The sequence below is a fragment of the Onthophagus taurus genome, chromosome 3 (genome assembly GCF_036711975.1).
Source record: "Onthophagus taurus isolate NC chromosome 3, IU_Otau_3.0, whole genome shotgun sequence".
NCBI lineage: Eukaryota > Metazoa > Arthropoda > Insecta > Coleoptera > Scarabaeidae > Onthophagus > Onthophagus taurus.
Genome location: NC_091968.1, coordinates 28,469,998 through 28,493,095, shown reverse-complemented (window position 1 = coordinate 28,493,095; position 23,098 = coordinate 28,469,998). Strand labels below are relative to the sequence as shown.

The 23,098-nt window shown below is 34.6% G+C and overlaps 1 protein-coding gene across 3 annotated transcripts in view; it reads left to right on the top strand.

The window, feature by feature from the left end:
* Window positions 1–23,098, top strand: part of LOC111424054 (uncharacterized) — a 41,072-nt gene that overhangs the window by 11,446 nt on the left and 6,528 nt on the right. For 2 of the 3 annotated variants that reach the window (XM_071194714.1, XM_071194716.1), the window contains exons 1-7: window positions 8,472–9,944; window positions 15,325–16,291; window positions 16,342–17,097; window positions 20,522–21,284; window positions 21,336–21,500; window positions 21,559–21,958; window positions 22,009–22,176. In XM_071194714.1, the coding sequence (XP_071050815.1) occupies window positions 8,511–9,944; window positions 15,325–16,291; window positions 16,342–17,097; window positions 20,522–21,284; window positions 21,336–21,500; window positions 21,559–21,958; window positions 22,009–22,176 (4,653 nt within the window). In that variant the 5' untranslated portion in view covers window positions 8,472–8,510. Of the gene's footprint in view, window positions 1–8,471; window positions 9,945–15,324; window positions 16,292–16,341; window positions 17,098–20,521; window positions 21,285–21,335; window positions 21,501–21,558; window positions 21,959–22,008; window positions 22,177–23,098 lie in introns of those variants that run through there. The other variant, XM_071194717.1, reaches the window with a different exon arrangement.

Sequence of the window (23,098 nt, the reverse complement as noted above, 5' to 3'; positions counted from 1 at the left end):
CTTTACTACATTTCTGTTTTATTTTGTTGAATTTAAAATAAAATAAAAAAGAAGTGCGTCCCTGGACCTAGTTCCCTAGGAGGACCTATCATAAATCATGTCCAGGTACTTTTTCCGGGTGATAATTACTGCCACTACTGTTTCTGAGGGTCATAAAAACCACCAGAAATATCGGAGACTATACTTGTTTGCGTCTTTATTAAGATCTAAACAGTGACGAAAGTGAAAAAAGTTCGCTAAGAAAAAGATCTTCTAGTTATAGAATCAGGTATTGGAATACAGTAAAACCTCGATATAACGGATTAACAGGAGGAAAGGAGTGTTTGTTATAACGAAAAGTCTAAAACTAGAACTAATACTAGATTTAGAACTAGAAACATTCGCGTTTAGAGACGTACGGCTAAACCCGAATGTTTCTAGTTCTACGTTTAGTGTTAGTTCTAGGTTTAGTTCAATAATAATACACAACCTAGCACTATCTGAAGACGAAGTGAAAGTTAATTGTATATCGGACATAGACAAACGTCATTCTGTTGCCTCTTAATTAATAATCACACAGAACACTACTGTGGAGGCGACCGAACCTCATTCGCAGTCATCACAGTGGTTGCTTGCGGCCAAGGCCCTGCTATCGTTGGAAATTTGTCTTGCTCAAGGAAAGATTGAACTAAAAGTAGAATTAACACTAGACCTAGAAACCTTCGGGTTTAGCCGCACATCTCTAAAGACGGCTAAACCCGAATGATTCTAGTTCTAGGTATAGTGTTAGTTTTAATTTTACACTATCACTATTACACGGTAAAAAATGGATGTAAAAATACATTATACTACATTAAACTACAAGATTGACTTATGAAATAATACATGAATTAACAACGTAATTTTCGAAATCCAGTTAATACCAAGTAAAATTACAGGAAATTAGTAAATTTACAAAATATTACATTTTTTTAATATGAATTACACAAAGCAATGTAAACTATAGAAAAAACCTGCAAATAATAATAAATAAATTTATTGCCATAATAAGAAACAAAAAAATACAAATTAAAGAAAATGTATACATTTAACTTAATGCATAAATACGGGCAAAAGGGTCGATTTATCGCGTAGGCGATATCTTCCAAACAACCCAATCAATCAGCAGTATACTAAGTTATATAAGAAAAAAATAAACGGCAAGCTGCTATGCTAAACTTATGGTCACTAAAAACGGTGCATAATGATAGTTGCTGGAATAAAAAAAGAAGAGAAGAGAAGAAAAGTAGAAGAAGAGAAGAAAAGGGAGAAAGAAAGTTCTCAGGAAGATACTTGGAGAGCCAATAAATGACGTTTTAGGTGGTTTTTAAATGTTACAAGGTGAGGAATATTACGGATCTCAGCAGGCAGACTATTCCAAAGGGTTACTGCCTGCACAGCAAACGATTTATGGTAAATCTCGGTACTATGGATCGGGAACATAAGCACAGAATCTAACTGAGATCTAGTGGGTAAACCATGCGACGACAAGCGTTGAAATATGCAATACAGATACCTTGGGGTTTGATTGTGAAGAACAGTATATAACATAGTTAATATACGAAAGGATCTACGGTTCTGACAGCTTAATATCTGCAAATAATTACGGTATGGGGTTATGTGTTGAGATCTCTCGAGATCAAAGATATACCGTATGCAGTTGTTTTGAAGTCTTTGCAGTTTGTTTCGTAGTGTTACCGAAAGATCAGGATATGCCGTGTCAGCATAATCAATATGGGGGAAAATCAGGGAAAAACAAAGATTACGACGGATCATGGGAGGAAGGAAGCAACGGAGACTCTTCAGTGAGTGGAAACAATGATAGACCTTTCTGCAGACGGATTGAATTTGAGGTTTCCAGGACATTGTAGAATCCATAACCACCCCAAGGTTTCTAACCGTGTCTGACAGCTGAATAATGTCTCCGTCAAGCATTAAGTGAATGGATGAAAAATCATTCAGCTTTGCCAGTAAAGGTCGACTGCCAAACGCAATTGCTTGAGTTTTAGCAGTATTTAATTTAAGGCCATAACGTTTGGATCAATCCAAAATATTAGAAAGGTCATGATTAAGACGTGCAATTGCTTCCGGAAAATCATCAATAGTTGTCGTAGTGTAAATTTGGAGATCATCAGCATACACATGATAATTACAAGAAATACAGTGGGTGACGGCATTAATACGGACCCAACACACTACCCTGGGGTACACCACATTTAATAGCACAAGCAGACGAGAAATAAAATAAATGGAAAATCAAGGAAAACAATGTAAATGTATTTAATAAATTGGTAAATCATGCGATCTGGGTCAGGAAGAAGGCGCACCACACAACCCCGTGATGATCGATATATTGTAAAGACCGTGTTACGAAATCGACATACCACAGCAGGTGAGATAAGAACTCGTCTAGAGCAAGTGCGTCGGGCGAACTGAGTAAACGCGAACACAGTAAGAAGGAGATTTGGAGAAGCGGGGTTGAGAACATCGTGTTGCTCGATTACAATTTGAACGAGATCCTGTTCAGTGGACCAATGCAAAGTGGCAAAACGTACTGTTCTCAGACGAGGCAAGGTTCGGCTTGTACTCTCAAGATGGTAGGGAAAGAGTTTGGAGAAGAGCAGGAGAGCGCAATGCTCAGTGCAACTTCTTTGAAAGAGTACAATACCAGGGAGGATCTGTAATGGTTTGAGGATGAATCTACTTCGAAGCAGGTACGAAGCTTTGTTTTATCAAAGGCAATCTAAACGCGGCTCGGAATATTGATGAAATTTTGGCTGAACACGTGGTTTCCTTCGGCCCACATATTGGTGACAACTGCTTGTTCATGCACGATAATGCACGCTCCCATACAGCCCGCATAGTGTCCCAATACCTGGATGATTTGGATATCAGCAGAATGGAGTGGCCTGCACGTAGCCCTGATTTAATCCCTGATTTGTATTGATTTACTTGTCACAATTTAATACACTACAGTACATTTCATCGACATCTATGACTTGCTTTAATTTCTGATGTCGCTGCCGAAAAAGCTGCGTTATGTTTTAGAGCTTGTAACTTTGGTGTTAACAACAATAGAAACTTGAACAATAAACAGAAGTGATCAGAACAAAGAAGACTACAAGCTCCTTATGTTTAAAATTAATATCTTTTGTTTGTCACAGCAAGCTTCAAGGTGTAGGAGGAAAACACGCATTAACGTTATTCACCATTGCTGAAATTGAAGATATACCAAAATGAGGAAGTACAGAAATATTGGCACAGAGTAGACCTCTCAAATAAAAAAAAACTTTATTCAAATCGAGCAATACGTTCAAAAGTTATTGAAAAATATACAACAATCTAACACTGAATAGCAATTAAAACTAGAAGTAAGATTAAACCTAGAACTAGAAAGTTTCGTGTTTAGTGAAATTAACAAATTTGAAATTTTTTAGAATTTGATATTTCTTTGTTAGTCTTAATTTAAGTAAACCAACCCTCTTTTGCCGTTTTCGTCGACGTCAAAATACGACGTCGTAAAGAAACCCGGCACCCCTTGCCGTTAGAATTAGCAGGCGCGTGCTTCTCGATGGCCAAATCGACCATAAAAATTCCAAACCGACCACACCGCGAATGAAGGGGGCACGAAACCGTGGGTCTCCGTGCATTAGCTTATTGAATTCACCCCCTTTTCCCGTAAATATTTTCAAATGCAGGGTTAATCTTTTTAATGACATCGATTATTTACCATTTTGTTACACCATCAAGTTAACACCACCCTCGGTAAAACGCGACGTCCCCTTCCATACACCGCTCCTTTAATTAATTCCGTACCGAAACTTGCCAAACTGTGGAGCACACAATTAGCACGTGCTTTACATGGAACAGAAGGGGTACTACGGAGTAGAATACCGAGGCCCCCATTGAAAACGTAGATGCCGTCGAAAATACAACCGCTTTTCAATAGTTTTCCCGGCAACAATGCGAGGGGCGCGCTTAATTGCTGCGGGATCCGCGTCGATTCAATCCCCGGCACAACAGATAATAATTACGTCCCTGTAGCGGAAGACCGCCACACAATGGGTCGCCCTCTAGAAATTGTGAATTATATAGAGAGTGCATTTAATTTGCGCACTGAACCGAGCGCAAATCCTATTTTTCTCTCGGGTTCAGAGGATGTGACCTCGTCGAGGTTTACCTTCAACATTTTTGTTACTATTACACAATTTCCACTACGGTAACTTGTAAAGTAACGTTCTACGAATCTACATTAAATAGATTTTTATTTATAAACGAATACTGAAAAGAACCGCAATCTTGAAATTAAAATCTAAAATCATATTTCAATCAAATTAGTTACAGTAGTACAATAATATAATATTTAAAATAAATGATAATATTTCAGCTCCCAAAATGTAATTCAATCAAATTTTTTAACAAAACATGTAAGCAGCCCATATTATTTCCATATTTTATATAAAAAACTATACAGGGTGCTTCAAAAAACCGCTGACAAACTTCTAGAGTAGATAATACATGAAACATTAACATGAATAGTCTTAATATACATGGGGTCACAAATCCTCCTTAACGAGATATAGCGGATCAAAGTTTTTTTAAAATTAAACATTATCTGCAATAAAAAGTCCTTTTTTAAAAATATTGTCTACACCATTGCTAATTTTGTCAAACGGGCAGTATTTTCGTGTAAAGTGATCAATATCTATCAATTGGTCTCTTACAAAACTTTGATCAAAGCAATAGTTTTTAAGAAAAACACGTTTCTAGAACATTTGTTAATCCAATCAAAAACTGTTGTAGCACTAGACCTAGAACTAAAAATATTCCGTTTACATACTTACATACTTTTAGGTGTAATGTTAGTTCTAGAGACAGTGGAAAGTAGCATAAGATATCATTATGTTGCATATTTTTATTGAACTAAAACTACAATTAACATTGGACCTCGAACTAGAAAGTATCTAGTTCTAGGTCTAGTGTTAGTTCTAGTTTTACACTAGCACTATCACTAGAACAAACACAAGACCTAGAAGTAGAATAATGGGATAACAGTGCTAGTAATAATAATAATAATAATAATTCACTTTATTGCCCAACAAAGATCAATTACAGGACAATATTACAAGAAAAAGAAAATAAGAAATAACACATGCCATAAAACAAATATAATTCACATAAACACTCTTACACTATTATTGATTGTTAGTTAGTTTACACATCCTCTGCACCGGGGAGTTGGCTAAAACATTGGATCTGCAATTCCTCAAATAAAACTGATTTGTACTACGTGTTGCACGCGTAGGCACCGCGAAAATGATCCGCGACAACAACCAACCACAATCCAATTCACCTTGCACTAACTTCTGCAAAAACTTGATGCACTGGTCATCTCTTCTTACGTCTAGTGCAGAAAAACTGTGACGCCGCAGCAGGGATGCGTAATCCATTCCACGATCCGGGTATGATCCGTCCAGGCGTAGAGACAAATATTTGAGAAATCTCCTCTGAATTCTCTCCAATATAAGTCTATGACACACATAATGTGGCGACCAAATTACAGAGCCATATTCCAATTTGGACAATACAAAGGTCGAAAATAGGGTCTTGTACACACCGATATCAGAAAAAGCACGCGAGGTGCGCAAAACGAAACCAAGCATCCTCGCTGCAGAAGATGCAATATTTTCGATGTGAGGTACAAAAGACAATTTGCGGTCAAAAGTTACTCTCAGATCCTTGATTGTAGATAATTTCTCAAGACGAACACCTTCTATATAATAAGAAGATGGAAGAGGAGACAGCTTGCGTGTAAAACTAACTGCACCGCACTTATTGGCATTAATCTTTAGCTGATAACGGTTACACCATTCCACCAAGACGTCCAAATCCGACTGAAGACTGACAACATCACGGTCCGCAAAAATAGGTCGGAATAGTTTCAGATCATCCGCATAAGCTAGTACGCTTGATGAAAATTTGTCTAGAAGGTCATTCAAGAAGATAACAAATAGTAGGGGGCCTAGATTTGAGCCTTGAGGAACACCAGACCTAGCCGTAAACTCCATAGACGCATAACCGTTGTAGTACACATAATTTATACGACCCGATAGGTAAGAGGCAAATAGTTTCATAAACTTAGGAGATAAGCCAAAAGCACTAAGTTTATACAAGAGGACGTCATGATGAATCATGTCGAATGCTTTAGAAAAATCAGTGTATACCACATCTACCTGACCGCCCCTATCCAAAGATTCACAAATTACTAATGATTCTAGTTCTGGTATAGTGTTAGTTCTACATAGTAATAGTGCTAGTGTAAAACTAGAACTAACATTAGACCTAGAACTAGAATCATTCGGGTTTAGCCGTCTTTACAGACACGCGGCTTAACCCAAATGATTCTAGTTCTAGGTATAGTGTTAGTTCTACGTTCTACATAGATAACAGTGCTAGTGTAAAACTAGAACTAACACTAGACCTAGAACTAGAATCATTCGGGTTTAGTCGTCTTTACAGACGCGCGGCTAAACCCAAATGATTCTAGTTCTTAGTCTAGTGTTAGTTCTATATAGATAACAGTGCTAGTGTGAAACTAGAACTAACACTATACCTAGAACTAGAATGATTCGGGTTTAGCCGTCTTTAGAGACGTGTGGCTAAACCCAAATGATTCTAGTTCTAGGTATAGTGTTAGTTTTACGTTCTACATAGATAACAGTGCTAGTGTAAAACTAGAACTAACACCATACCTAGAACTAGAATCATTTGGGTTTAGCCGCCTTTAGAGACGTGTGGCTAAACCCAAATGATTCTTGTTCTGGTATAGTGTTAGTTCTACATAGTAATAGTGCTAGTGTAAAACTAGAACTACTTCTAGGTCTAGTGTTAGTTCTAGTTTTACACTAGCACTATTACTATGTAGAACTAACACTATACCAGAACTAGAATCATTTGGGTTTAGCCGTCTTTAGAGACGTGTGGCTAAACCCAAATGATTCTAGTTCTAGGTATAGTGTTAGTTCTACGTTCTACATAGATAACAGTGCTAGTGTAAAACTAGAACTAACACTATACCTAGAACTAGAATCATTCAGGTTTAGCCGTCTTTAGAGACGTGCGGCTAAACCCAAATGATTCTAGTTCTAGGTATAGTGTTAGTTCTACATAATAACAGTGCTAGCGTAAAACTAGAACTAACACTATACCTAGAACTAGAATCATTTGGCTTTAGCCGTCTTTAGAGACGTGTGGCTTAACCCAAATGATTCTAGTTCTGGTATAGTGTTAGTTCTACATAGTAATAGTGCTAGTGTAAAACTAGAACTAACATTAGACCTAGAACTAGAATCATTCGGGTTTAGCCGTCTTTACAGACACGCGGCTAAACCCAAATGATTCTAGTTCTAGGTATAGTGTTAGTTCTACGTTCTACATAGATAACAGTGCTAGTGTAAAACTAGAACTAACACTATACCTAGAACTAGAATCATTCGGGTTTAGCCGTCTTTAGAGACGTGCAGCTAAACCCAAATGATTCTAGTTCTAGGTATAGTGTTAGTTCTACGTTCTACATAGATAACAGTGCTAGTGTAAAACTAGAACTAACACTATACCTAGAACTAGAATAATTTGGGTTTAGCCGTCTTTAGAGACGTGTGGCTAAACCCAAATGATTCTAGTTCTGGTATAGTGTTACTTCTATATAGTAATAGTGCTAGTGTAAAACTAGAACTAACACTAGACCTAGAACTAGAAAGTTTCGGGTTTAGCGAATGTTTCTAGTTCTAGGTCTAGTGTTAGTTCTAGTTTTAACTGTAATTCAGCGCTATATTGTTGTATATTTTTATTAATCTAAAAGTAGAACTAACACTATACCAAGAACTAATAATAATTCGGGTTTAGCCGTCTTTAGAGACGTGCGGCTAAGCCCGAATGTTTCTAGTTCTAGGTCTAATGTTAGTTCTAGAGACAGTGGTAAGTAGCGCTGCTAGTTAGCATAAGATATCATTATGTTGTATATTTTTATTGAACTAAAATTAGAACTAACACTAAACCTAGAACTAGAATAATTCGGGTTTAGCCGTCTTGAGAGACGTGCTGCTAAATCCGAATGTTTTTAGTTCTAAATCTAATGTTAGTTCTAGTTTTGCACTATCACTAGAACTAACACAAGACCTAGAATAATTCGGGTTTAGCCGTTTTGAGAGACTAAAAGCGACTAAATCTACTGCTGTAGCTTTCACTTCATAGCACAAGTCGAACTGTTTCGACTTTGTATTAAAATAATATAGACTTCTAATATCCTTCGTTTAAAAAATTCATTGAATTACATTTCATGAGCTGAGATATTATCATTTTCTGGGGTGTATGTAGACTTTATTGTATCACTGTACATTAATTCAAAAATTATTCGTTATCTTGTTAATTTTTTGACAAAACGTCAAAATAGAACATTTCAGCATAAATTAACGAGAAAAATTTAATACAAAATGAGTAAACGAAGTGCGTTTCGTAAAATTAGTGAAATGCAACTTTATCCTTTAGCATTTAATTTATCAAAAAGCCCAACAAGTTGGGTATCAATAAAACAAGAAGACTGTGATTCTCTCCCGACGCAAAACACTCACAATAAAGTGAATTACGTTGTGGTTCAAAACCCGAAAAGTTTGATAAATATCCGTTCGGTCACAACATACGTAAATCTACAACTAATGATGTGGGAAATTATTGTAATTTTATCGATTATTATAAATAGTATTTTGGTTAGTTTAACTTATATATTTGTTAAACCATCGACGATTTTTAACGGATATTTTTATGGAATACTCGTGATGGATATTATATACATTTTCGATGTTATTTTGGGATTTATTTTGAAATACAATCCAGCAATTCTAGTGTATACAATAGGAGAAGAACGAAACATAAAATGGATTTTATTTGATTTGAGTTTATCATTACCTTTACCGGTAGCTACGCTTGTTATAACACGAGAAATCACTATGTGGTACCTCATTTTTCGATTTATAACATTGATAAGATTATATAAATTATTATATTTCTTTAAAAGAATCGAAAACGTCGTTTGTGACGTACGCTGGATTATTTTCAGCGTAAAACTCATCATTTATTTGATAATAAGTTTACATTTTTGCGCGAATATCTGGTATTTATTATCTTCTGAGTACTCAAATAGGCCAAGTTGGAGAAATACGATTCTAAATCAAACTTATTACCCGAAAAATATTGAAAAATGGTATTTTATCTCTTTGTATTATTCAACAATAACATTTTTTAATTGCGGATTTGGAGATATCTTCCCCACAACAGCATCAGAAAATATTATATCATCGATAATAATGTTTTTGGGTATGTTTTTTTGGGTTTATTACATAAGCAATGTGGCTGTTCTAAAATTACGAAATAAAAGAAGAAATTTCGAGCTCTTTAAAAAATATCAATTGGTAAATAAACATTTAAAGTTTATAAACGCGTCTTCGGAATTAATCCTTAAAATTAAAGAGTATTTCAACATTTTGATTAATAAAAAATCGGGGATTAATTGTTGTGAAAGTCTTTTAAATATTCCGGGAGATTTGGTTACGACCACAAATCATTTCGCGAGCGTTTCTTTGCTTAGAAACTCGGTCGTTTTTAAAACGAAACCGGAACAATTCTTGAGGCACGTTTCCGGAATGGTTAAGCACGAATTTTATATGCCGGAGCAGGATATCTACACTGAGCAAATTGTTAAAGAAAAAATGGTTATCATCCAATCTGGTAATGTTAACATTTTATCGGAAGAAGATCATGAAAGTCCTGTTTTATCGTTCGGACCGGGTACTTGTTTAGGTGAATGTGCCCTCATTTTATGCCTAACTTCAAATGTTACCGTTAGAGCTGCTAGTTTTGTTGAAATTCAAGTAAGTCAATTATTACTTTTTTATATTTTATGTATACTCAGCTACAAGCGTAAAATGTAATAAGATGTTTGTTATCGCGCGTTTGTGATATTAGAAAATTCTAAATCCAATCCAACCCAAACCCAACTTAATCTAAACCAACCCAACCCAACCCAACTAAACCCAAACACAACCCAAGACTATGTACTGCTTGCAGAGAACTAAATCTTGTTGCCAAAGGACTAAATACTGCTAATGGAAGGCTTGGTACTGTTAGCAGAATATTAGATACTGTTGATCAAAGATTACTTATTGCTTGCAAAAGACTAGGTATTTCTGGAAAAACACTAAGTACTGTTTGTAGAAGATTATATACTGCTGGCAAAAGACTAACACATTTCCTTAGAAAAAATGTATATCAAGTACACCATGAAGCATTAAACGATGTAATGATGTCTTAAATTGAGAAGAAGACATACAACACAAATTACATTATATACTGTAAAAAACTACTGCAACCAATTTAGTCGCCGACTGCGCCAACCAAGAACCCTAAGAAGTTTATGTTCGAAAATCGTTACGAAGCTAAATAGCTGCATACTGCTTTGAAAGAACTGGATACTTTTTTAGATGTTGTTGATGGAAGACTAGATGCCGCCTACATAAGACTACCAATTGTGGAAGACTAGATATTGCTTGTAGAAGACCACCTTTGCGAATGGACTGAATACTACTAATGGGAGATAATTCGATGTCATTTTATTAAGCCTAGGTTTTACCTATTAGTTATTATTTGTTATGAGGAAGCAACCTCAGCTTAACAGGAACTGAAAGGATTATGTCATATTATTAAGCCGAGGTTGGTTGAGACTGAGGCGCTACAATTGATACTGTATTGAACAATATTATACTCCATGAATTTGCAAAAAACTGTTTATTGTTTTCAAAAGATTACTGGCTGCTTGAAAAAGATAAGGCATTACTGCCAGAAGATTAAATACTGCTGACATTAAGATACTGCTTACAGGAACGTTGATACTAACAGTAATCGACTAGATATTGCTTCCAAAAGAATAGATACTGTTAATAGAAGCGTTGATACCAATTGCAAACGACTAAGCATCGTTTCTAGAAGACCAGATATTGCAATAGGACTGAACACTATTAATGGGAGACTAAATATTGCTTGCAGAAGATTACTTACTGTTTTCTAAATCTAGATACTGCTTGCAAATGACTAGATACAATTAGCAAACATTTTTGTACACGCGTTATTTGTTCTTGAAGAAGGTGACAACATCAAACACCGTATTAATATCGGTTGCGAAAAATTAAGAATAAATGACTAAAAACTGTTTTTAGAAGACTAGATATTGTTAATGGAAGACTTGGAATTGCTTGTGGAAGACTTGACATTGCTTGTAGAAGGCTACCTTTGCTACAGAATTGAGTACTACTAATAGGAGATAATGCGATGTCATTTTATTAAACCGAGGTTACCCATGGCCGAGGCGCTACAATTGATACTATATTGAACAAAAAATCAGGAGGATTGAGGTTGGACGATTACCATCCTCCAGGAAACACATTATCTAGATGTTGCCCATTATATCGGATATCTAGGGAATTCAAAACCGTCTACTACAATTTTTTTCACCTATTAGTCATTATTTATCATGAAGAAGCAACCTCAGCTTAACATGAACTGAAAGGATTATGTCATATTATTAAGCCGAGGTCGGTTGCGGCTGAGGCGCTACAATTGATACTGTATTGAACAATCTATACGACATGAATTTGCAAAAAACTGTTTATTGTTTTTAAAAGATTGCTTGAAAAAGATGCCAGAAGATTAAATACTGCTGACATTAAGATACTGCTTACAGGAACGTTGATACTAACAGTAAACGACTAAATATTGCTTCCAAAAGAATAGATACTGTTAATAGAAGCGTTGATGCCAATTGCAAACGACTAGGCATCGTTTCTAGAAGACCAGATATTGCAATAGGACTGAACACTATTAATGGGAGACTAAATATTGTTTGCAGAAGATTACTTACTATTTTCTAAATCTAGATACTGCTTGCAAATGACTAGATACAATTAGCAAATATTTTTGTACACGCGTTATTTGTTCTTGAAGAAGGTGACAACATCAAACACCATATTAATACCGGTTGTGAAAAATTAAGAATAAATGACTAAAAACTGTTTTTAGAAGACTAGATATTGTTAATGGAAGACTTGGAATTACTTGTGGAAGACTTGACATTGCTTGTAGAAGGCTAGCTTTGCTACAGAATTGAGTACTACTAATAGGAGATAATGCGATATCATTTTATTAAACCGAGGTTACCCATGGCCGAGGCGCTACAATTGATACTATATTGAACAAAAAATCAGGAGGATTGAGGTTGGACGATTACCATCCTCCAGGAAACACATTATCTAGATGTTGCCCATTATATCGGATATCTAGGAAATTCAAAACCGTCTACTACAATTTTTTTCATCTATTAGTCTTTATTTATCATGAAGAAGCAACCTCAGCTTAACATGAACTGAAAGGATTATGTCATATTATTAAGCCGAGGTCGGTTGCGGCTGAGGCGCTACAATTGATACTGTATTGAACAATCTATACGACATGAATTTGAAAAAAACTGTTTATTGTTTTTAAAAGATTGCTTGAAAAAGATGCCAGAAGATTAAATACTGCTGACATTAAGATACTGCTTACAGGAACGTTGATACTAACAGTAAACGACTAGATATTGCTTCCAAAAGAATAGATACTGTTAATAGAAGCGTTGATACCAATTGCAAACGACTAGGCATCGTTTCTAGAAAACCAGATATTGCAACAGGACTGAACACTATTAATGGGAGACTAAATATTGCTTGCAGAAGATTACTTACTGTTTTCTAAATCTAGATACTGCTTGCAAATGACTAGATACAATTAGCAAATGTTTTTGTACACGCGTTATTTGTTCTTGAAGAAGGTGACAACATCAAACACAGTATTAATACCGGTTGCGAAAAATTAAGAATAAATGACTAAAAACTGTTTTTAGAAGACTAGATATTGTTAATGGAAGACTTGACATTGCTTGTAGAAGAGTACTTATTATTTGGAGAAAACTAGATATTGCTTGTAGAAGACTAGCTTTGCTACAGAACTGAATACTACTAATAGGAGATAATTCGATGTCATTTTATTAAACCGAGGTTGCCCATGGCCGAGGCTCTACAATTGATACTATATTGAACAAAAAATCAGGAGGATTGAGGTTGGACGATTACCATCTTCTAGGAAATACATTATCTAGATATCGCAGATTATATCGCATATCTAAGAGACTGAAAAACGTTTACTACATTTTTTTCACCTATTAGTCATTATTTGTTATAAGGAAGCAACCTCAGCTTAACAGAACCTGAAAGGATTATGTCATATTATTAAGCCGAGGCGCTACAATTGATACCATCTTGGACGATATAATATACTCTAATGCCTCGATCGCAAGCAACCTCGGTTTAGTTCGGACGTAAAATACGATGTCATTTTATTAAGGCGAGGTTTTTTACGGCCGAGGCGCTACAATTGATGCTGTATTGAATAATATATACTGTAATGCCTCGGCCGCAAGCGACCTCGCCTTAACTGGAACTGAAAGTATTGTCATATTATTAACCAGAGGTCGCTTGCGACCGACGAGCTACTATTAATACCATCTTAAAACACAATTACTACAATGTTTTCACCTATTAGTCATTATTTGTCATGAGGAATAAATCCCAAGTTTATGCGTTTAGGTTGAGAATCACCCTGTATACACTAATTTGTATTCCGACTACTGACTGTTTGCAAAAGATAAGGCTTACTGCCAGAAGACTAAATATTGCTGAGATTAATTAGATAGTGCTTACAGGAACGTTGATACTAACAGCAAACGACTAGATATTGCTTCCAGAAGACTAGATACTGTTAATAAATGTCCATGTTCCATGTTGATGTTAATAGAAGTCTTGATACCAATTGCAAACGACTAGGCACCGTTTCTAGAAGATTGGATATTGCGACAGGACTGAATACTATTAATGAGAGACTAGATATTGCTTGCAGAAGAGTACTTACTGTTTTCTAAAACTAGATACTGCTTACAAATGATGTTGCTAGTGGAAGACATGGAATTGCTTGTGGAAGACTTAACATTGCTTGTAGAAGAGTACTTATTATTTGGAGAAGACTAAATATAGAAGACTAGCTTTGCTAGAGGACTGAATACTACTAGTGGAAGATTAAATTCTGCTTGGCGAAGACAGCTTATTATTTTGCAAATGACTACTTACTGCTTGCACAAGATGAGGCACTACAGTGAGAAGACTAAATATTGCTGGCATTAGATACTGTTAACTAATTGCTTCATTTGGAGAAGACTACTTACTGTTTTCTAAAACTAGATACTGCTTGCAAATGACTAGATATATTTGGAAAAAGTTCTTGTACACGCGTTATTTGTTTTTGAAGAAGTACTGAAAAGCTGTCCTGAAAGCTCTGCGGGGAGAGGGGGGTTCCATCCTATCAGAAAAGATGGTGCGTTCTAGACAGTGCGTCGCGTCTTTATTTTACTTACATGAAGAAATTAAGGCGCGACGTCCTGTCATTGGAACACACACTAGAAAAAACCACGATTTTCTGCGAAACTAAATGTATGGAACATCGACAAAATAAAATATGCCTCTCATTGAGAACACATCAGGCTACCACCTGTTTAAAATTGAAATTTTTTATTTAAAAAATCGAGTACTTGACTTTTGGCACCAATAATAGTAGGTAAATACAGCGAACACTGCTAATGGAAGACTAGATTAGATAATATTGAAATTTTAACTATTTTTATAGCTTTATGTTTCTATTTAATCTACCCAAACAATATTAACGGTGGATGTGCAGCGGATATAAAACAACACCATACAATTTTTATTTTGAAAATATATTTAAAATTATAGAGGAAAAATAATAGTTAAAAAAAAAAGTCGACATATGTACATTTTCAATTTTTTCCGGTACATTAAATTTGATTTCGAAAGCGAGGTTACGAATGAATTGGCCCGATTGGGCATTTATAAAAAATTTTTATTCACGTGCGGTAACAATATTTCCGTATGCAGGATTGTAAAACAAAACGGCGAGAATCGACGTGAAACAAAAAAAAGAACAAAAGCGAAATATCGTGCGCAATAAAAGTGCACGACCCGTGTAAATATCTGATGTAATTGCGCAAATAACGTGGTCGAAGTCGTACTTTTGCCAAGCCAATATTTACCTCTCTACGTCTGCTATACAAGCTTCAAATTCAAAAGTTTTAATTTCGATTATTTTTTATTTTAGGCGATCTACACCCGTGATTTTATTAAATGTTCTTTAACTCACCCCGATTTTTTTATGGAGGTACGAAACTCGATACAAAAACGCCTTGTGAAATCATTAACTGTCGACGAAACGAGAAGTAACGTTTTAAAAACATTAAAGGGGGTTTTAAATGAGCAGATACAATGTACGGAGATGATAATGAAATTTTTAGCTTTGTATAATATACAAAAAGTGAAACAAAGGAAATTTGGTATTCGGAAATTAAATTCAGCATGGATAACAAATGATGATTCATATATTGTGATTATTTGGGATTGCTTTGTTGTTATTTGTGCATTAGTAGCCACTATTTTTCATCCGTATTTTGCTATTTTTACTCGATTTTATCCTGATTGGTACAACAATATATCAACAGCCATTCACATTATTTTCATATTGGATTTAGTGGTTATTTTAACAACGGTTGTTTATATCGACAACAAAAAGATAAAAACTTTAACTGGGATCTTGTCATATCAATTAGATCGAGTTGGGTTTACTTTAGATGTTGTTAGTGCGTTTTATTTGGAAGTTTACGCACCTCTAACTAATAACAAATCAAGATATGAAACTATTTTTAAACTAAATCGACTTTTAAAAATATACAGATTTTTTAATCTTTTCGATAAATTCGAAAGGAAACAAATTTTAAATCCCGTCAAAGTTTGTTGTATTAAATTTATGGTTACGATTTTTTTATTTGTTTATTTAAATGCTCATTTTTTATACGCAACAACTTGTTTCTTTCAATCTTGTTCACATAATGGATGGTACATTGAAAAATTAAAAAGCAGCATTGAAACGAGGATTATGTCATCAACAACAAACGGCCAATTATTAATTTCCTTTATTTATAGTTTATCAGTGTCTCTTTTCATCGGTATTGGTGATATTTTACCGAAAAATCAAACCGATTTAATTGTTGTTATGTTTGGAATTATTTCAGGTAATTAATTATCAACATTTATATTTTATAAATTTTAATTTTATTTGTAGGAAAGCTTGTTTTGGGTTATTATATCGCCGAATTAATTTCGTTAATCACCTTAAAAACAAATTCATCAATGAAATTTCAAGAACACCTCTCAGCATTGAACTTTCACAGCAAAAAACGAAATGTTCCTAAAAAATTGGAAAAAAGGATCAGGAATTTTTTTGATGTTCAATGGGAAAGAGATGAAGCCCACTTTTATTTAACAAATCAACCCATAACAATAGATGTATCATCAACATTACAAAGAGAAATTAAATCAAAAGAATGCCGACAAAACATGAATCGTTTTATAATTTTCAACGACTTAGGAGACGATTTTATCACCTACTTAATGGAAAATGCTCGAATTATAACACTCGGACCAAGCGAAATCGTCACTTACTTCGGAAGCATTAACCGAGAAATGTATATTATTTGTAAAGGTTATTGTCTACAACAAACCGAAAGTAACACTTACAAAAATTTAAGTCCCGGAACGGCAATCGGCTTTTCTTCATTACTTTTCGGATTACCCTCAATGAATAATACGTACACCTCAACGCATTGTGTGCTGATTTATATCGACGTTACCACTTTTAATAACGCCTTACGACACACCGTGGGTTTGTACAAAATCGTTTATAAAGCGAGGCAAAGAGTTTTAGCGAAATACAACGCTAATTATGAAGTTAGAATGATTGAAAATCCTCATTATACTAAGATGAGGGGAGATTTTAAGATGAAAAATAAGAAAATTAATGAAAAATTTATTACAAATAGTTAAGTATAATAATGTCTCACATCTATTGCTTATAAAGGTCGCTCACGGCCGAGGTGCTACAACAATGATATAATGTTAATCAAGTTAAATTGCAACGCCTCGACTTTATTATGCAAAATCATCGTCTTGTTAGACTTCGAGTAAACTTTATCTGAGGTCGCAATCTAAATAAATATTAGCAAATATAAATTGTAGCGTATCGATCTCACGTGACCTTGGTTAAATTAAAATGGACTTCGGATTGATTATGTAAAAACATACATTTTTCGTTCCAATTTAAACCGAGTCGCTTGCGGTCGAGGCATTATAGTTAATACAACAGCGATAATAAATACAATATTAGCAGGATTACTAATGTAATGTTGTGGTATAAACTGTAATGCCTCGGCCGCAAGCGACCTCGGCTTAGATTTGAACGGGTAAAGTATATTTTTGCATAATTAAGCCGAAGCGTTGCAATATGTCTTGGCTAATATTGTAGTATTGTTGTATCAATTTTGTAGTTTGAACCATGTATATGCATTTGTATGATTAAGCCGACCATAGCTACTCCATTCTAGCAAATCCAAGGTCATGTGAGATCGATACGCTGCAATATAGCATTGTTAATAGTGTAATGTTTTGATATAAACTATAATGCCTCGGTCGCATGCGATCTCGGCTTAGATTTTAACCATGTGTATGTGTATGCATTTGTATGATTAAGCCGACCATAGCTTCTCCATTCTAGCAAATCCAAGGTCATGTGTGATCGATACGCTGCAATATAGCATTGTTAATATTGTAATGTTTTGATATAAACTATAATGCCTCGGTCGCAAGCGACCTCGGCTTACGTTTGAATCAAGAATATATGCTTTTGTATGATTAAGCCGACCATAGCTTCTCCATTCTAACAAATCCAAGGTCATGTGGGATCGATGCGCTGCAATATAGCATTGTTAATATTGTAATGTTTTGATATAAACTATTATGCCTCGGCCGCAAGCAACCTCGACTTAAGTTTGAATCAAGAATATATGCTTTTCTTTGATTAAGCCAACCATAGCTTCTCCATTCTAGATAATCCAAAGTCATGTGGGATCGATACGCTGCAATATAGCATTGTTAATATTGTAATGTTGTGATATAAACTATAATGCCTCGGCCGCAAGCGACCTCGGCTTAGGTTTGAACCAAAAATATATGCTTTTCTTTGATTAAGCCGACTATAGCTTCTCCATTCTAGCGAACCCAAGGTCATGTGGGATCGATACGCTGCAATATAGCATTGTTAATATTGTAATTTTTTGATATAAACTATAATGCCTCGGTCGCAAGCGACCTCGGCTTACGTTTGAACCAAGAATATATGCTTTTGTATGATTAAGCCGACCATAGCTTCTCCATTCTAACAAATCCAAGGTCATGTGGGATCGATACGCTGCAATATAGCATTGTTAATATTGTAATGTTTTGATATAAACTATAATGCCTCGGCCGCAAGCGACCTCGGCTTAGGTTTAAACCAAGAATATATGCTTTTCTTTGATTAAGCCGACTATAGCTTTTCCATTCTAGCAAATCCAAGGTCATGTGGGATCGATACGCTGCAATATAGCATTGTTAATATTGTAATGTTGTGATATAAACTATAATGCCTCGGCCGCAAGCGATCTCGGCTTAGGTTTAAACCAAGAATATATGCTTTTATGTGATAAAACTGACCATAGCTTCTCCATTCGTGTTGATCCAAGGTCACGTGGGATCGATACGCTGCAATATATCATTGTTAATATTGTGATATAATCAAGCTCGGTTTAAAATTGAACGAGTAAAGGATATTTTTGCATAATTAAGCGGAAGCGTTGCAATATATCTTGTCGAATATGCTAGTATTATTCTATCAATTGTAGCGCCTCGGTCGCAATCGACCTCGACTTAGGTTTAAACCGAGAATATATGCTTTTTTATGATTAAACCAACCAGCTTCCCTATTCTGGCTAATCCAAGATCATGTGGAATCGATACGCTGCAATACAGCATTGTTAATATTGTAATTTTTTGATATAAACTATAATGCCTCGGCCGCAAGCGACCTCGGCTTACGTTTGAACCAAGAATATATGCTTTTCTATGATTAAGCCGACCATAGCTTCTCCATGCTAGCGAACCCAAGGTCACGTGGGATCGATAGGCTGCAATATAGCATTGTTAATGTTGTAATGTTTTGATATAAACTATAATGCCTCGGCCGCAAGCGACCTCGGCTTAGGTTTGAACCAAGAATATATGCTTTTCTTTGATTAAGCCGACTATAGCTTCTCCATTCTAGCGAACCCAAGGTCATGTGGGATCGATACGCTGCAATATAGCATTGTTAATATTGTAATGTTTTGATATAAACGATAATGCCTCGGCCGCAAGCGACCTCGGCTTAGATTTTGACCATGTATATGTATATGCATTTGTATGATTAAGCCGACCATAGCTTCTCCATTCTAGTTAACCCAAGGTCATGTGGGATCGATACGCCGCAATATAGCATTGTTAATATTGTAATGTTTTGATATAAACTATAATGCCTCGGCCGCAAGCGACCTCGGCTTAAGTTTAAACCAAGAATATATGCTTTTGTATGATTAAGCCGATCATAGCTTCTCCATTCGTGTTGACCCAAGGTCATGTCGGATCGATATGCTGCAATATATCATTGTTAATATTGTAATGTCGTGATATAATCTAGCTCGACTTAAATTTGAACGAGTAAAGTATATTTTTGCATAATTAAGTCGAAGCCTCGGTCGCAATCGACTTCGACTTAGGTTTAAACCGAAAGTATATAATATTTATGTGAATAAAAAACTTTGCTTGTCAGAAGGGTGGAATTTTTTTATTTTCGGCTCAACCGGTTTCGACTATTTTTTGGTCATCTTCAGGAACAATAGCCACGTCAGTTTCAGTTTGTTTTATTTTTATTTTCAAAATAATAATAAAACAACCATTGTAAAGATTAACAAGATTAACGTGATCTAGAAAATACGAAAAAACATAAAATTAGAAACAATTTTAACATCATTTAATAACAAAGAATTCAAGAAAGCGTATATAAAAGAAGAGATGAATTCAGATTATGAAAATTAAGAGTGAAACTGACGTGGCTATTGTTCCCGAAGATGACTAAAAAATAATCGAAACCGGTTGAGCCGAAAATAAAAAAATTCCACCCTTCTGAAAAGCAAAGTTTTTTATTAACGAAAATATATACTTTTTTATGATTAAGCCAACCAGCTTCTCCATTCTGGCTAATTCAAGGTCACGTGGGATCGATACGCTACAATATATGTTTGAGGAATGCATATTTTTGCTTAAGCTTTTTTTAGTAGCAACACCTTTTTTAATTTATTCAATATTATTTAATAATGATTTATTAATTGTTTTAGAATCTTTTATAAATACATATAAGTATTGTATCTATAACAAAGAAAGTTATGTAAAACTTTCAAACGGACCAGGAAAAATATGTTTTTTAAAATACCTTTTAATGCCAATCGCAATCCTTCCAAACGGATTATTTATAATAACTTGGCAAATAATACGGTCAATAAACAGTTTGGTAACTTTTATTTGCATCCCCATTGAATTCGCCCTCGCTCCACATCAACCGAACTTATATTATTTTTTACTAACGACCGATATAATTGCTTACATCGATACTTATATAAGGATGCATTTGAGTTATTACGACCAATTAAATCAACTCGTTATTCATCCTTGGACAACAGCCGAACATTACATTAAGGGATCATTTATTCTTGATGTTCTTATTTGGTTTCCTTATTCAGGGATAATTCAAGGAGTTGCTCGAAGTCATAACGAAGATCACAGTGTATTTTCTCATTCGTTGAGTCCACATTTTTTACACTGCTCGGTTCACTTAATAAAAATGTTTGATTTTTATAAAGTTGTATGGGGTATAAAATATTTAAGTGAGCGATATCAAAAATGCAACATTTTTCATTGTTGCAAATATTTTTTTTATTCCCTATTAATTATTCATGTTTGGAGTGTTATTTTAATGGTGAATACATGCGAATATAAGCATATTTCTGAAATTGATGAAAATGTTACTAAATTTCGTGGAAAAATCCATTTGGAAATCCAAGATTATAATTATTTTTGTAACGAAAACTCTTTCATAAACAAGTAAGTTTTACATAACTAATTAAATTTATTAAAATAAATTTTTTTATTTAGTTCTTTTTATAAAGACTACACCGATGTTTGGCAAGTTTATATAAGCTCCGCGTACTGGACGGCGCAATTAATGACTTTAATCGGATTTGGTGATATTCAAACTAAAACCAAACGTGAATCTCTCTTTGTTATTTTTATAATTGCAACAGGAATCGTATTTTATACGTAAAATATTGGATGTTATTTTAAACCGATTTTTCTTTCATTTGTAAAATTTTTTCAGTTACGTTTTGATTGATATCGTCGGTAAAAAAGTGAAACATTACACAAGATTACTTTTATACGAATCGAAATTTTTACGACTAATTAATCACCTAAAAAACGAGAAAGTAAATAGCGCCGTTACTTTTAATGTAATTGAACATCTCCAATATTATTGGAGACGAACGAACGGCTATGAAATTTACGACTTAGTTTCACCATTAAACAGCAGTTTACGCGAAGACACCATGTTATGTTTATACGAAAGCACATTAAGGCACGTTCCACTTTTCGAAAATCTAGATCACGCTTTTTTTAGGGTTTTTGGGAAGGAATTAAAAGAGAAATATTTTATGGAGGGCGATATTGTACTTGGAAGTAACGATATTGTACAGGATATTCATATCATTCATAAAGGAGCGGTGCGAAATCATATAAAATCATTTTTATTATTATATTTATAATTTTTTAGGTTGAAATATCGGGTCATCATAATATGGTGCCGGTTATTATGGGGATTGGTGGTATTTTTGGAAACGTTTTTGATAAAAATATTTCGTTGTCGGGGGTTGTGGTGAGGGCGTTAAAAAATTTGGATACTTTGTGTTTAAATGTGGAACATTTTCGAAGAATTTTAAAGGTTAAAAGTTTTTTTTTAGCCGAGGTCGCTTGCGGCCGAGGGTCTACATTGTTTGACACCAGGTTTATGATATTAACTGTAATGCATCGGCCGCAAACAACCTCGGCTTTATTAATAATAATAATAATAAAGGAATTTATTTTGCATATAACAATACAGTGGAACCTCGCATAACGAGCATAATTCGTTCTAGAATCTTACACGTAATGAGAAATACTCGTTAAGCGAAATAATGTTTCCTATACATATAAATAAGGGACTTCCCCTATGCGTGTCACGCGTTAAGTGAGACAATTTATTTTATTCGTTATGCGAAATACTCGTTATGAGAGGTACTTGTTAAGTTCCTCTGTAATACAATTCAATTGGCTGATTTAGTTTATTTAGCCGAGGTCGCTTGCGGACGAGGCGCTACAATGTATTTTGTGTTGATAATAATAATAAGCAGTCTCTTAATAGTAATAATAATAATAATGCATTTATTTTCCAGAAAGAATTAAAAAAAAAAAAATTAAATCAATACATTCACAAAACTTATCTTAATTTACTAAAAAACCAATTTAAACTAATTTACTTAAAACTAAACTTAATTTCCATCACAAAACATTCTTTCTGGAAAAATGGCGCAATTCGGCAGAAAACCGCTTTTCAATTACGCCAAAAAAAGAAAATGAAAAGCAAAAAACAACAACAAAACGAAAACAGCAGCGCTCAAAAACTCAACACAAGAAACTTGCACATACTTGAACAGTAACCAAATAATAAAGAAATGAAGAGAAAAAAAAATAACTTGTCCTTGTCATCGACCGATTGTACATGTCTTAAGACTGCTAAACCCGAATGTTTCTAGTTCTAGGTGTTAGTTCTAGTTTATTCAGCGCTAGATTGCTGTACATTTTCATTGAACTAAAACTAGAACTAA